Below are 15,842 nucleotides of genomic sequence, written 5' to 3' on the forward strand. Positions count from 1 at the left end.
ATCGGGATTTTAATATTATTGTGTATATTGACTTTTATGACTGTTTTTAATCATGTTGAAGTTTTACTGCTCGGTTTAATGTTTTATCTGATTTGTGCTGTCGTGTCTGGGCATGGCCCCATGTAAGCCGCCCCGAGTCCCTCCGGGGAGATGGGGCGGGATATAAGAATAAAATTATTATTATTATTATTATTATTATTATTATTATTATTATTATATTCTGCATTAAACCCTTCGGGGTGAGAAGAGCGGGATATAAATAGTAAATAAATATATGTGTGTGTATTTATACATATACACATACATATGTGCACACGTAATAAACATTTTAAAAAACACCGAAATACAAGAAGCATTGTAAACGTAGCTGCCCCACTTTTTCCAATTTGGTCCGACCCCTCCCAAAAATATTTCAGTGCCTATGTGGTTCTTTGCCTTGGGGGAAAGAGGGCGGGAAGAGGCACCTGTGGCTGTCAATCACCCGCTCTTCTCCAATCCTGGCCCTGCCTTAGTCCCGCCCCCAGCTGCTCAGGTGAGATTGCCCTCAGGTGCGCTGCCAGGAGCCCAGTCCGAGCAACAGACGCCCAGGTAAGGGAACGGCTCCTCTTATTCTTACTATTATTAATACTATTAGGAATAATGGCACCGCTTAGTTTCTTGATACAGTGGTTTATGTGATTTTGGGGTCTGATTTTGTTCTTTTCTCCCATCTCTTTCTCCTCCCACCCTCTTCCATTCTTCTTCCTTCTAGTTTGCATGTGTGTCAATATCTCTCTTTTCTCTGCGCTTTGCGCCCGGTGTCTTATCTGCGTCCAAAGAACACACGCACAACTATTCAACATGAGCAGTAAATACGCTGTTGTTTTATTGTCTTGGCCGAAAAGCTCAGTTTGCTGCAACTAAATTGAAAATGGGAGCGTCTTACACTCAATGGTGTCTTATAGATGAAGAAATATGGTACTTTTGCATTTTGAAGCTCAGTTTGCAGTGGTGTCTTATAGATGAAGAAATATGGTACTTTTGCATTTTGAAGCTCAGTTTGCAGTGGTGTCTTATAGATGAAAAAATACGGTACTTTTGCACCTTGACACTCGGTTTGCAGCAACTAAATTGAAATTGAGGTGCGTCTTATAATGAATGGTGTCTTATAGATGAAGAAATACGGTACTTTTGCACCTTGACGCTCGGTTTGCAGCAACTAAATTGAAATTGGGGTGCGTCTTATAATGAATGGTGTCTTATAGATGAAGAAATACGGTACTTTCGCATTTTGAAGCTCAGTTTGAAGTGGTGTCTTATAGATGAAGAAATATGGTACTTTTGCATTTTGAAGCTCAGTTTGCAGTGGTGTCTAATAGATGAATAAATACGGTACTTTTGCATTTTGAAGCTCAGTTTGCAGTGGTGTCTTATAGATGAAGAAATATGGTACTTTTGCATTTTGAAGCTCAGTTTGCAGTGGTGTCTTATAGATGAAGAAATACGGTACTTTTGCACCTTGACGCTCGGTTTGCAGCAACTAAATTGAAATTGAGGTGCGTCTTATAATGAATGGTGTCTTATAGATGAAGAAATACGGTACTTTTGCACCTTGACGCTCGGTTTCCAGCAACTAAATTGAAATTGGGGTGCGTCTTATAATGAATGGTGTCTTATAGATGAAGAAATACGGTACTTTTGCACCTTGACGCTCGGTTTGCAGCAACTAAATTGAAATTGGGGTGCGTCTTATAATGAATGGTGTCTTATAGATGAAGAAATACGGTACTTTTGCACCTTGACGCTCGGTTTGCAGCAACTAAATTGAAATTGGGGTGCGTCTTATAATGAATGGTGTCTTATAGATGAAGAAATACGGTACTTTCGCATTTTGAAGCTCAGTTTGAAGTGGTGTCTTATAGATGAAGAAATATGGTACTTTTGCATTTTGAAGCTCAGTTTGCAGTGGTGTCTAATAGATGAATAAATACGGTACTTTTGCATTTTGAAGCTCAGTTTGCAGTGGTGTCTTATAGATGAAGAAATATGGTACTTTTGCATTTTGAAGCTCAGTTTGCAGTGGTGTCTTATAGATGAAGAAATACGGTACTTTTGCACCTTGACGCTCGGTTTGCAGCAACTAAATTGAAATTGAGGTGCGTCTTATAATGAATGGTGTCTTATAGATGAAGAAATACGGTACTTTTGCACCTTGACGCTCGGTTTCCAGCAACTAAATTGAAATTGGGGTGCGTCTTATAATGAATGGTGTCTTATAGATGAAGAAATACGGTACTTTTGCACCTTGACGCTCGGTTTGCAGCAACTAAATTGAAATTGGGGTGCGTCTTATAATGAATGGTGTCTTATAGATGAAGAAATACGGTACTTTTGCACCTTGACGCTCGGTTTCCAGCAACTAAATTGAAATTGGGGTGCGTCTTATAATGAATGGTGTCTTATAGATGAAGAAATACGGTACTTTCGCATTTTGAAGCTCAGTTTGAAGTGGTGTCTTATAGATGAAGAAATATGGTACTTTTGCATTTTGAAGCTCAGTTTGCAGTTGTGTCTTATAGATGAAGAAATATGGTACTTTTGCATTTTGAAGCTCAGTTTGCAGTTGTGTCTTATAGATGAAGAAATATGGTACTTTTGCATTTTGAAGCTCGGTTTGCGCTGGTGTCTTATAGCTGAAGTAATACGGTACTTTTGCATTTAAAAGCTCATTTTGCAGTGGTGTCTTATAGATGAAGAAATATGGTACTTTCGCATTTTGAAGCTCGGTTTGCAGCAACTAAATTGAAATTGGGGTGCATCTTATAATGAATGGTGTCTTATAGATGAAGAAATATGGTACTTTCGCATTTTGAAGCTCTGAAGTGGTGTCTTATAGATGAAGAAATATGGTACTTTTGCATTTTGAAGCTCAGTTTGCAGCAACTCAACTGAAATTTGGACGCGTCTTACAATCGGTGTCTTATAGATGAAGAAATATGGTACTTTCACATTTTGAAGCTCAGTTTGCAGACACTTAACTGAAATTGGGAAGTGTCTTATAATGAATGGTGCCTTATAGATGAAGAAATACGGTACGTTTTCACTTTGAAGCTCAGTTTGCAGACACGTAACTGAAACTGGGACACGTCTTACAATCAATGGTGTCTTATAGATGAAGAAATATAGTACTTTTGCACTTTGAAGCTCAGTTTGCAGCAACTCAACTGAAATTGGGACGTGTCTTACAATCAACGGTGTCTTATAGATGAAGAAATACAGTACTTTTGCATTTAGAAGCTCAGTTTGCAGCCACTAAACTGAAATTGGGATGCGTCTTACAATCAATGGTGTCTTATAGATGAAGAAATACAGTACTTTTGCATTTTGAAGCTCAGTTTGCAGCAACTCAACTGAAATTGGAATGCGCCTTGCAATCAATGGTGTCTTATAGATGAAGAAATACGGTACTTTTGCATTTAGAAGCTCAGTTTGCAGCAACTAAACTGAAATTGGAATGCGCCTTGCAATCAATGGTGTCTTATAGATGAAGAAATACGGTACTTTTATTTATTTATTTATTTATTTATTTACTATATTTATATCCCGCTCTTCTCACCCCGAAGGGGACTCAGAGCAGCTTACAAATCAAATGAACATACAATATGTTATTAGTATAGCACAATATAAGCATTAAATCACTATATCATTATATGGTAATAGAATTAGTAATATTACATTTAATCTATAATATATCATTAATATTATTATATTGTATTATTAGTAGTATAAATACTACTATTAGGATTATATTTATATTATATTTATATAAATACTATAAATAGCATTTTGAAGCTCAGTTTGCAGCCACTAAACTGAGCTGATGACCCAAGGGGAGGAGGAGTGAGAAACCGGGACGTTGTAAACACGGCTGAGACAGTGGGAAGGCGGAGGATTAATTGGAATTGTTGTTGCCAAAATAGGAAAACCAAAAGGACGGTTCTTGCGTCAAGTCTTTGGACACAATGGGTTATATTGTGACACCCTGTTTATCCCCTTGCGCCCCGCAACAATAGAAGGCAGGGAGCCAAAGTTGTGAGCGTGTTTTCAGCTTTGTATTTAGTAAATACAGTAAATACTATTTACTGTACGGATAACAAGGTGAACTGAACAGAACATACTGGACAAGTTTGGGGGAAAGGGAGTTATAGTTCACCTGCATCCAGAGAAACTGTGACCCCCACGGACAATGGACCGGGATCACGCTTCCCACAGAGACGCCTGCATGGGGGTGGCAGTGGTCACTAGAAGTGAGGGAAGGTACTATAAATCCCATCATCCATGGTCCATCTTCCTCCAAACTTTACCAGGACGTAGAGTGGGTCATGGGGCATCTGTGTGCCAAGTTAGGTCCAGGTCTGTCATTGGTGGGGGTCACAATGGTCTCTAGAAGTGAGGGAAGGTACTATAAATCCCATCATCCATGGCCCTTCTTCATCCAAACTTCACCAGGACATAGAGTGGGTCATGGGGGTCTGTGTGCCAAGTTAGGTCCAGGTCCATCATACGTGGGGGTCACAGTGGTCTCTGGAAGTGAGTGAAGGTACTATAAATCCCATCATCCATGGCCCTTCTTCATCCAAACTTGACCAGGACGTAGAGTAGGTCATGGGGGGGTCTGTGTGCCAAGTTAGGCCCAGGTCCATCATACGTGGGGGTCACAGTGGTCTCTGGAAGTGAGTGAAGGTACTATAAATCCCATCATCCATGGTCCATCTTCCTCCAAACTTCACCAGGACATAAAGTGGGTTATGGGGGGTCTGTGTGCCAAGTTTGGTCCCGGTCTGTCAGTCATGGGGGTCGCAATGGTCTCTAGAAGTGAGGGAAGGTACTATAAATCCCATCATCCATGGTCCATCTTCCTCCAAACTTCACCAGGACGTAGAGTGGGTCATGGGGCATCTGTGTGCCAAGTTAGGCCCAGATCCGTCATGCGTGGAGGTCACAGTGGTCTCTGGAAGTGAGTGAAGGTACTGCAAATCCCATCATCCATGGTCCATCTTCCTCCAAACTTCACCAGGACGTAGAGTGGGTCATGGGGCATCTGTGTGCCAAGTTTGGTCCAGGTCCGTCATTCGTGAGGGTTGCCGTGGTCTCTAGAAGTGAGTGAAGGTACTGTAAATCCCATCATCCATGGTCCATCTTCCTCCAAACTTCACCAGGACGTAGAGTGGGTCATGTGAGGTCTGTGTGCCAAGTTTGGTCCCAGTCTGTCATTCATGGGGGTTGCAGTGGTCTCTAGAAGTGAGGGAAGGTACTATAAATCCCATCATCCACTGTCCATCTTCCTCCAAACCTCACCAGGACGTAGAGTGGGTCATGGGGCATCTGTGTGCCAAGTTAGGCCCAGATCTGTCATGCGTGGAGGTCACAGTGGTCTCTGGAAGTGAGTGAAGGTACTGCAAATCCCATCATCCATGGTCCATCTTCCTCCAAACTTCACCAGGCCATAGAGTGGGTCATGGGGGGTCTGTGTGCCAAGTTTGGTCCAGGTCCGTCATTTGTGGGGGTTGCAGTGGTCTCTAGAAGTGAGGGAAGGTACTATAAATCCCATCATCCACGGTCCATCTTCCTCCAAACCACACCAGGATGTAAAGTGGGTCATGGGGCATCTGTGTGCCAAGTTTGGTCCAGGTCCGTCATGCATGGGGGTCACAGTGGTCTCTAGAAGTGAGGGAAGGTACTATAAATCCCATCATCCATGGCCCTTCTTCATCCAAACTTCACCAGGACATAGAGTGGGTCATGGGGGTCTGTGTGCCAAGTTAGGTCCAGGTCCATCATACGTGGGGGGTCACTGTGGTCTCTGGAAGTGAGTGAAGGTACTATAAATCCCATCATCCATGGTCCATCTTCCTCCAAACTTGACCAGGACATAGAGTGGATCATGGGGCATCTGTGTGCCAAATTAGGCCCAGGTTCGTCATGCGTGGGGGTCACAGTGGTCTCTATAAGTGAGGGAAGGTACTATAAATCCCATCATCCATGGTCCATCCTCCCCCAAACCACACCAGCACGTAAAGTGGCTCATGGGGGGGTCCAGGTCCGTGAGGGTTGCATGGAAAGCAAGACACATACACTGTCATAGAAAAACATACAAATGCTGTCTTCTTTTGGACTGCAGCACCCATCATCCCCAGTTTACCCCAATGGGGATTTTGGGAACTGTAGTCCCTCGGAGATTGGTTCCCTTTGGAGCTCTGGGAGTTGCAGCTTTGTAAGGTCCTTAGAGCCCCCTCTCCGACCACACCAACGCCCAGGTCTCCATGGAACCAAAGTGGTGTAACTCCCCAGTGCGGAAGGGATCCCCGCCGTGAAGGGTTAACCCTCCCTGGCTCCTTGCAGAGGCTCTGTTTGCTTTGGATCCCTCCTTGTACCTGCTTTGTTTTCTCCTCAAACAAGGCCGGGGTAGGCAGCCCTGTTTGCTCGGGATACAAATAAAGGATAATAATCTCTTCGAGGCAGAACTTTGGGTCGCAAAGGACAAAGGAACGTTCTGCGCCAGTGGGGCGGAGGTTGTGCGAGAGAGGTTTTGGGAGGCGAAGCCGGTTTGGCCTGGGGAGGATCTGGGAGGGGAGCCACATCGTAAATCTTGGGAGTGGGACTTCCTGGCCTGGATGGGATCTGACTCAAAATATCAGAAAGGGAACGAGGAAACTATGACTTCCTGCAAGGCAGGGCTGGACTACATGGGTCCCCAAGTGTTAACGAAGAAAATTTTAGAAGAATGAGGTCAAATTATTGAGTGGAGGGCCCTCCTGCAGCCGTTCTTCTCCCCGATCTGTCCCAGAATACCTGGACCAAGGTTGCCGCTTGGAATTTGGTCTAAAATTTTCTTTGGACCTCCCCAAGCAGAGTGTCCCTTTGTGGTCGCCAAATTGTTATCGACCGTGATTCAGCTTGGATCAGCCCCGTGAGGGAGATCCAATCCGTCTCCCAGAAGAGGGAACGAACCTTGGCGAGCCGACCGAAAAGTAGAAAATAAACCGGAATATAATTTACCTGAGACCGAAAGGAAAAGCTCTGCCAAGTTGAAGGAAAAACCGTCAAAGTGTTTATTAAAGCGATTCAGCTGAAAAGGACATCACGTCACAAGCCTTTCATTATGTATTTGTTAATGTATATATTTGCTAACCTGTATGTTGATTTGCCAGTTTGATTTACCTCTTTGGTGCAGGAGGGGTTATAGATAAATAATTGTACTGAGCATGTTCGGATACAGGACTCCCTTTTGTATTCTATCTGCTTGATACCTCAGTGGAGGTGGATGCATGTTACTGTTAGGACTTCAGATAATCTGTGGATTTGCCAGTTTGATTTACCTCTTTGGTGCAGGAGGGGTTATAGATAAATAATTGTACTGAGCATGTTCAGACACAAGACTCCCTTTTGTGTTCTGTCTGCTTTACACCCCAGTAGAGGTGGATGCATGTTACTGTTAAAAGGTAAAGGTTTCCCCTGACGTTAAGTCCAGTCATGTCTGACTCTGTGGGTTGGTGCACATCTCCATTTCTAAGCCGAAGAGCCGGCGTTGTCTGTAGACACTTCCAAGGTCATGTGGCCACTGGCATGACTGCATGGAGCGCCGTTACCTTCCCGCCGGAGCGGTACCTATTGATCTACTCACATTGGCAAGTTTTCGAACTGCTAGGTTGGCAGGAGCTGGGGCTAACAGCGGACGCTCATTCTGCTCCCGGGATTTGAACCTGGGACCTTTCAGTCTCCAGCTCAGTGCTTTAATGCACTTCGCCACCGGACTTCAGATAACCTGTCTTTGCTAACCTGTATGTTGATTTGCCAGTTCGATTTACCTGTTTGGTGTGGGAGGGGTTATAGACATGTGATTATACTGAGCATGTTCAGACACAAGACTCCCTTTTGTATTCTGTCTGCTTTACACCTCAGTGGAGGTGGATGCATGTTACCGTTAGGACTTCAGATAAGCGCCCAGAGACTGGGCGCAGTTATTTCCAATGCCTTCCCATTTTAGTGGATTCTGGGCTTCCTTAGAAGGAGATGGGAACAGAGCTTCTCTTTGGGAGGTCGAAAAACCTTTCCTTTCCTTCTTTCCTCCCTACCGGTTGTTAGGAATTGTGGGAGTTGGGGTCCAAAACACCTGGAGGGCCGAAGTTGGCCCATGCCTGCTCTGTATGGTCCCTGTGGCTTATACTATATTATTATTTTATTGTATGACACAGCAAACAAGATAGATATGCTGGATTTCGTATCACAAAATCACAAGTCGAACACTTCCCAAGTGTCTAGGACTGTGTGATGTATTTTCGGATGATGCGTGCAGATCCCAGTCGGGTGGCCTTTTGCAGTTGGCAGATCGTAATTTTGTCAATGTCTATTGTTTCCAAATGCCAGCTGAGATCTTTCAGCACGGCACCCAATGTGCCCATCACCACCGGGACCACCTGCACTGGTTTCTGCCAGAGTCTTTGAAGTTCAATCTTGAGGTCCTGATAGCGGCTGAGTTTTTCCTGTTGTTTTTCGTCAATGCGACTGTCACCTGGGATGGCGACATCAATGATCCAAACCTTTTTCTTTTCCACAACTGTGATGTCTGGTGTGTTGTGTTCCAGAACTTTGTCAGTCTGGATTTGGAAGTCCCACAGTATCTTTGCGTGCTCATTTTCCAATACTTTTGCAGGTTTGTGATCCCACTGCTTCTTTCCTGCTGGCAGGTGGTACTTGAGGGATAAGTTCCAATGGATCATTTGGGCCACATGGTTGTGCCTCTGTTTGTAGTCTGTCTGTGCGATTTTCTTACAGCAGCTGAGGATATGATCAATGCTTTCATCAGCTTCCTTGCACAGTCTGCATTTTGGGTCATCAGCTGATTTTTCGATCTTGGCCTGAATTGCCTTTGTCCTGATGGCTTGCTCCTGGGCTGCAAGGATCAGGCCTTCGGTCTCCTTCTTCAGGGTCCCATTCGTGAGCCAGAGCCAGGTCTTCTCCTTATCAGCTTTTCCTTCAATTTTGTCAAGGAACTTTCCTTGCAATGTTTTGTTGTGCCAGCTGTCAGCTCTAGTTTGTAGTGCGGTTTTCTTGTACTGATTTTTTTGTCTGCTTATTATTATTATTAATAATAATAATAATAATAATAATAATAATAATAATAATAATTCTCCCAATCTCTTTGCCCAAAATGGGACTGCGCTCTCCATGGTGCTGAAGGCATCCTCCATCCCTTGGAATAGGCACGCTTCTGCCAGTCTAAGATCGAACCAGAACCACTGGCTGGAAGCTACAAAGAAATCATAGTCCTTCTGCCTTCTTTGTACGTAGCAGGGATTAAAAGGGGAGCATTTTGCACGGCTGAACGCTTTCACACCCAGATGAGCCACAAGGACTTTAATTCCACTTTTTTCCTGCTGGACCTGATCTTCTGGTTCTCAGGATGCCCTTCGGCGGTGTCTGCAAAGGGCAGGGCCACCGTGGTCCGTCTCTCGCGAAATCGAGGTGCGGCGCGGAAAAATGTCCCCGAACCCAGGCCACCCAAATGTGGGCTTGACCTCGAACTCAGAGCACTGTCCTTCCAGTGGCTTCCTGTCGTCCGCAGCTCATGTCTTGCAAAGCCAAGGCAGGTCCCGTTGCCATCCACATACTAATAATAATAATAATAATAATAATAATAATAATAATAATGATAATGATACTTTATTAATGTCCCTCTCTATCGCCAATTGAGTTGCCACCTGCTCGGAGATGGATTTGTTTGTTTTTGAGATCCGTAAAACTCTCATCCCTCTCACTCTCCTTTTTCTTTCTCTCTTTCTTTTTTTCCCCTTCCTCCTAAGAGAAATGAGTTGGAGCCCAAAACACCCGCCTGCTCTATATGGTCCCTATATTATTATTATTTTATTATTTATTTATTTATTATTTAAACTTATATGCCGCCACTCCCCTAGGGTGCAAACAAGATAGACATGCTGGATTTTGTATTATTATTTTATTGTATGACACAGCAAACAAAATAGATATGCTGGATTTCGTATCACAAAATTACAAGTCGAACTCTTCCCAAGTGTCTAGGACTGTGTGATGTATTTTCGGATGATGCGTGCAGATCCCAGTTATAATAATAATAATAATAATTAATATCCTGTCTTTCTCCCCATGAGGACTCATGTATCTGTTTGAAGTGTTCTTTCTCTTGTTCATGTGTAAAGTAATAATAATAATAATAATAATAATAATAATAATAATAATAATGACCCAAAATGCAGACTGTGCAAGGAAACCGATGAAACCATGGATCATCTCCTCAGCTGCTGTAAGAAAATCGCACAGACAGACTACACACAGAGGCACAACTGTGTGGCCCAAATGATTCATTGGAACTTATGCCTCAAGTACCACCTCCCAGCAGCAAAGAACTGGTGGGATCACAAACCTGCAAAGGTATTGGAAAATGAGCACGCAAAGATACTGTGGGACTTCCGAATCCAGACTGACAAAGTTCTGGAACACAACACACCAGACATCACAGTTGTGGAAAAGAAAAAGGTTTGGATCATTGATGTCGCCATCCCAGGTGACAGTTGCATTGACGAAAAACAACAGGAAAAACTCAGCCGCTATCAGGACCTCAAGATTGAACTGCAAAGACTCTGGCAGAAACCAGTGCAGGTGGTCCTGGTGGTGATGGGCACACTGGGTGTCGTGCCGAAAGATCTCAGCCTTTGGAAACAATAGACATTGACAAAATCACAATCTGCCAACTGCAAAAGGCCACCCGACTGGGATCTGTGCGCATCATCCGAAAATACACCACACAGTCTTAGACACTTGGGAAGTGTTCGACTTGTGATTTTGTGAAACGAAATCCAGCATATCTATCTTGTTTGCTGTGTCATGCAATAAAATAATAATAATAATAATAATAATAATAATAATAATAATAATAATAATAATAATAATAAGAAGAAGAAGAAGAAGAAGAAGATTGAACTTCAAAGACTCTGGCAGAAACCAGTGCAGGTGGTCCCGGTGGTGATTGGCACAATGGGTGTCATAATATAATAATAATAATAATAATAATAATAATAATAATAATAATCCTAGACACTTGGGAAGTGTTCGACTTGTGATTTTGTGATACGAAATCCAGCATACCTATCTTGTTTGCTGTGTCATACAACGTCGTTGTGTCAATAATAATAATAAGATTGAACTTCAAAGACTCTGGCAGAAACCAGTGCAGGTGGCCCCAGTGGTGATTGGCACAATGGGTGTCATAATAATAATAATAATAATAATAATAATAATAATAATAATAATAATAATAATAATGTTGCCGGCATATCTGCATATCTGCACTGGGTGCCCTTTCAACTTCCTGCCAATGCAGTACAGTAGAGTCTCACTAATCCAAGCCTCGCTTATCCAAGCCTCTGGATTATCCAAGCCATTTTTGTAGTCAATGTTTTCAATATATCGTGATATTTTGGTGCTAAATTTGTAAATACAGTGATTACAACATAACATTACTGCATATTGAACTACTTTTTCTGTCAAATTTGTTGTATAACATGATGTTTTGGTGCTTCATTTGTAAAATCATAACCTAATTTGATGTTTAATAGGCTTTTCCTTAATCCCTCCTTATTATCCAATATATCCGCTTATCCAAGCTTCTGCCAGCCTGTTTAGCTTGGATAAGTGAGACTCTACTGTACCTATTGATCTACTCGCATTGCATGGTTTCAAACTGCTAGGGTGGGCGAGAAAGGGGTCGGGGTTTGATAAGCGATAATTGTACGGTCATCAATATTTTGTGTTGTCGAAGATCCCGAAAGCGGGGCTGGCTGTGTGACGCTGTGGCTGTTTGGCCGGAAACCGTGGGCTGACCACGTCTGCTTCTCTCTTTCTTCCAGGGTCAGGATGGTCCGGGGCTGGCCCTACAAGCTGGAGGCCATCGCCCTGACCTTGGTGGGCTTCACCGGCTTCTTCTTCCTCCTCCAAAGCGGTCAAGGCCCGTCCGTCCCGAAGGAGGTGACCATAGAGACCTGGACGCTGGGCCCCGAAACCACGACGCGAGCCCCTCGACCCGCTTGCCGTGCCAACACCTCGGCGGCCAACGTCCCCGGCTTTGCCGACCTTCCGGCCCACATCCAGGACTTCCTCCGCTACAAACACTGCCGGGATTTCCCCCTTTTGCTGGACGCGCCCCACAAGTGTGTCCGGACGGAGGTCTTCCTCCTGCTGGCCATCAAATCCTCGCCGGGGAACTACGAGCGCCGGGCCGCCATCCGGCAGACGTGGGGCCAGGAGCGGACCTTCGAAGGGGCCCCCATCCGGAGGGTCTTCCTCTTTGGGGTGGCCCCCGACCCCCGCGAGTCGGGGAAGCTCAACCGCCTGCTGGCGATGGAGGCCTCGGACTTTGGGGACGTCCTGCAGTGGGGCTTCTGGGACACCTTCTTCAACCTGACCCTCAAGCAGACCCTCTTCCACGGCTGGCTGGCGGAGCGTTGTCCGGCGGCCAAGTTCGTCTTCAACGGCGACGACGACGTCTTCGCCAACACGGACAACATGGTGCGCTACCTCTCGGGGGTCCCTCCGGGCCACCTCTTCACGGGGCACCTCATCGCCCGCGTGGGCCCCATCCGGGAGAAGTGGAGCAAGTACTACATCCCGGAGCAGGTTACCACCGCCAAGGATTATCCTCCCTACTGTGGCGGAGGGGGGCTCCTGATGTCCGGGCACACGGCCCACGCGATCCACGAGGCCTCACGGGCCCTGGATCTCTTCCCCATCGACGACGTCTTCCTCGGGATGTGCCTCCAACGGGCCGGCCTGGCACCCGCCTCACACTTGGCCATGCGGACCGTGGGACTGAGGGTCCCCTCCTCCAACCCCTCTCCTTCCTTTGACCCATGCCACTACCGGGAGCTGCTCCTGAGCCACCGCTTCCGGCCCTACGAGATGCAGCTCATGTGGAGGGAGCTCCACTCGAAAAGACTCCGGTGTGGGAAGAAGGTGGCCGTCTACCCCAAAATCTGAGGGAGGAAAGAAGGAAAGATTTCACAACCTCCCAAAGAGAATCTCGACTCCCATCTCCTTCTAAGGAAGCCCAGGATCCACTAAAATGGGGGGGGGGGAGGGTATTGGAAATAACTGCATCCAGTCTCTGGGTACATGCATCCACCTCCACTGAGGTGTAAAGCAGACAGAATACAAAAAGGAGTCTTGTGCCTGAACATGTTCAGTCCAATCACATTATGACTCTTCCCACACTGAAGAGGTAAATTAAACTGACAAATCAACATACAGGTTATCTGAAGTCCTAACAGTAACATGCATCCACCTCCTCTGAGGTGTAAAGCAGACAGAATACAAAAAGGAGTTTTGCGCCTGAGCATGCTCAGTCCAATCACATTATGACTCTTCCCACACTGAAGAGGTAAATTAAACTGACAAATCAACATACAGGTTATCTGAAATCCTAACAGTAACATGCATCCACCTCCTCTGAGGTGTAAAGCAGACAGAATACAAAAAGGAGTTTTGCGCCTGAACATGCTCAGTCCAATCACATGTCTATAACTCCTCCCACACTTAAGAGGTAAATTAAACTGACAAATCAACATACAGGTTATCTGAAGTCCTAACAGTAACATGCATCCACCTCCACTGAGGTGTAAAGCAGACAGAATACAAAAGGGAGTCTTGTGCCTGAACATGCTCAGTCCAATCACATTATAACTCCTCCCACACTGAAGAAGTAAATTAAACTGGCAAATCAACATACAGGTTAGCAAATACAGGTTATCTGAAGTCCTAACAGTAACATGCATCCACCTCCACTGAGGTGTAAAGCAGACAGAATACAAAAGGGAGTCTTGTGCCTGAACATGCTCAGTCCAATCACATTATAACTCCTCCCACACTGAAGAGGTAAATTAAACTGGCAAATCAACATACAGGTTACCAAATACAGGTTATCTGAAGTCCTAACATGCATCCAACTCCACTGAGGTGTAAAGCAGACAGAATAACAAAGGGAGTCTTGTGCCTGAACATGCTCAGTCCAATCACATTATAACTCCTCCTACTCTGAAGAGGTAAATTAAACTGGGAAATCAACATACAGGTTAGCAAATACAGGTTATCTGAAGTCCCAACAGTAACATGCATCCACCTCCACTGAGGTGTAAAGCAGAATACAAAAAGGAGTCTTGCGACTGAACATGCTCAGTCCAATCATATTATGACTCCTCCCACACTGAAGAGGTAAATTAAACTGACAAATCAACATACAGGTTATCTGAAGTCCTAACAGTAACATGCATCCACCTCCACTGAGGTGTAAAGCAGACAGAATACAAAAAGGAGTCTTGCGCCTGAACATGCTCAGTCCAATCACATGTCTATAACTCCTCCCACACTGAAGAGGTAAATTAAACTGACAAATCAACATACAGGTTATCTGAAGTCCCAACAGTAACATGCATCCACCTCCACTGAGGTGTAAAGCAGACAGAATACAAAAGGGAGTCTTGCGCCTGAACATGCTCAGTCCAATCATATTATGACTCCTCCCACACTGCAGAGGTAAATTAAACTGGCAAATCAACATACAGGTTACCAAATACAGGTTATCTGAAGTCCACTGAGGTGTAAAGCAGACAGAATTCAAAAGGGAGTCATGTGCCTGAACATGCTCAGTCCATGGGAGTTGGAGTCCAATACACCTGGAGGGCCGAAGTTTGCCCGTGCCTGAGATATATACACAAAGAGAGAGATCAGGGATATCTATATATCTACATATAAATTAAAATACATATAAAGAATAATATACATTTAATTATGTGCTCATACGATTGTCATGGCTTGGTCTGGGGTGCCCTCTTGTGGCTTCTATCCCAAAGTCTAGTCGGGGAGAAATATCAAGGGTATATATGTATACGTAAATATATATGTGTGTATGAACATCTATAAACCTTTCTTGAAGGCCTTCCCAAAGGACTCGTCACATTTTCCCATTGGGTTGGAGGAGAAAAATGTCAATAAAATAAAATATTTTTAATGCTCTCTTTCTCAGTTGTAATGTAATCAAAAGGGACAAATGAGGTTGTTATGGGATGGAGGTGGGTCTTTAAGGGGGCCGGGCCTCCAAGAAGCCCTACTGGAAAGCCCAGTTCCTTGCATTGTGTTCATTTGTGGATCCTTATTTCATTACAACTGGTTCACTCTGTAAAGCCGAGTTCCGTGCATTGTGTTCATTGTGGACCCATCCCTTTTTACATTGAAACTGGTTCACTCTGGAAAACCCAGTTCAAAGCATTGTCTTCATTGTGGACCCTTATTTCATTGCAACTGGTTTACTCTGGAAAGCCCAGTTCCTTGCATTGTGTTCATTGTGGACCCACCCATATTACATTGCAACTGGTGCACTCTGAAAAGCCCAGTTCAAAGCACTGTGTTCATTGTGGACCCTTATTTCATTGCAACTGGTTCACTCTGTAAAGCCCAGTTCCTTGCATTGTGTTCATTGTGGACCCACCCATATTACATTGCAACTGGTGCACTCTGAAAAGCCCAGTTCAAAGCACTGTGTTCATTGTGGACCCTTATTTCATTGCAACTGGTTTACTCTGGAAAGCCCAGTTCCTTGCATTGTGTTCATTGTGGACCCACCCATATTACATTGCAACTGGTGCACTCTGAAAAGCCCAGTTCAAAGCACTGTGTTCATTGTGGACCCTTATTTCATTGCAACTGGTTTACTCTGGAAAGCCCAGTTCCTTGCATTGTGTTCATTGTGGACCCACCCATATTACATTGCAACTGGTGCA

General features: G+C 44.5%; 1 protein-coding gene across 1 annotated transcript; it reads left to right on the top strand.

The window, feature by feature from the left end:
* Positions 1 to 252: 252 nt before the first annotated feature.
* LOC134293061 (N-acetyllactosaminide beta-1,3-N-acetylglucosaminyltransferase 3-like) lies at positions 253 to 15,080 on the top strand. The gene is made up of 2 exons (XM_062959462.1): positions 253 to 588; positions 11,922 to 15,080. Exons 1-2 carry the CDS (start codon positions 422 to 424, stop codon positions 13,045 to 13,047), a joined length of 1,293 nt encoding a protein of 430 aa, XP_062815532.1. The 5' UTR covers positions 253 to 421; the 3' UTR covers positions 13,048 to 15,080.
* The last annotated feature ends 762 nt before the right edge of the window (positions 15,081 to 15,842 follow it).

This window comes from Anolis carolinensis, unplaced genomic scaffold (genome assembly GCF_035594765.1).
Source record: "Anolis carolinensis isolate JA03-04 unplaced genomic scaffold, rAnoCar3.1.pri scaffold_7, whole genome shotgun sequence".
In the NCBI taxonomy this organism is placed as follows: Eukaryota; Metazoa; Chordata; class Lepidosauria; order Squamata; family Dactyloidae; genus Anolis; species Anolis carolinensis.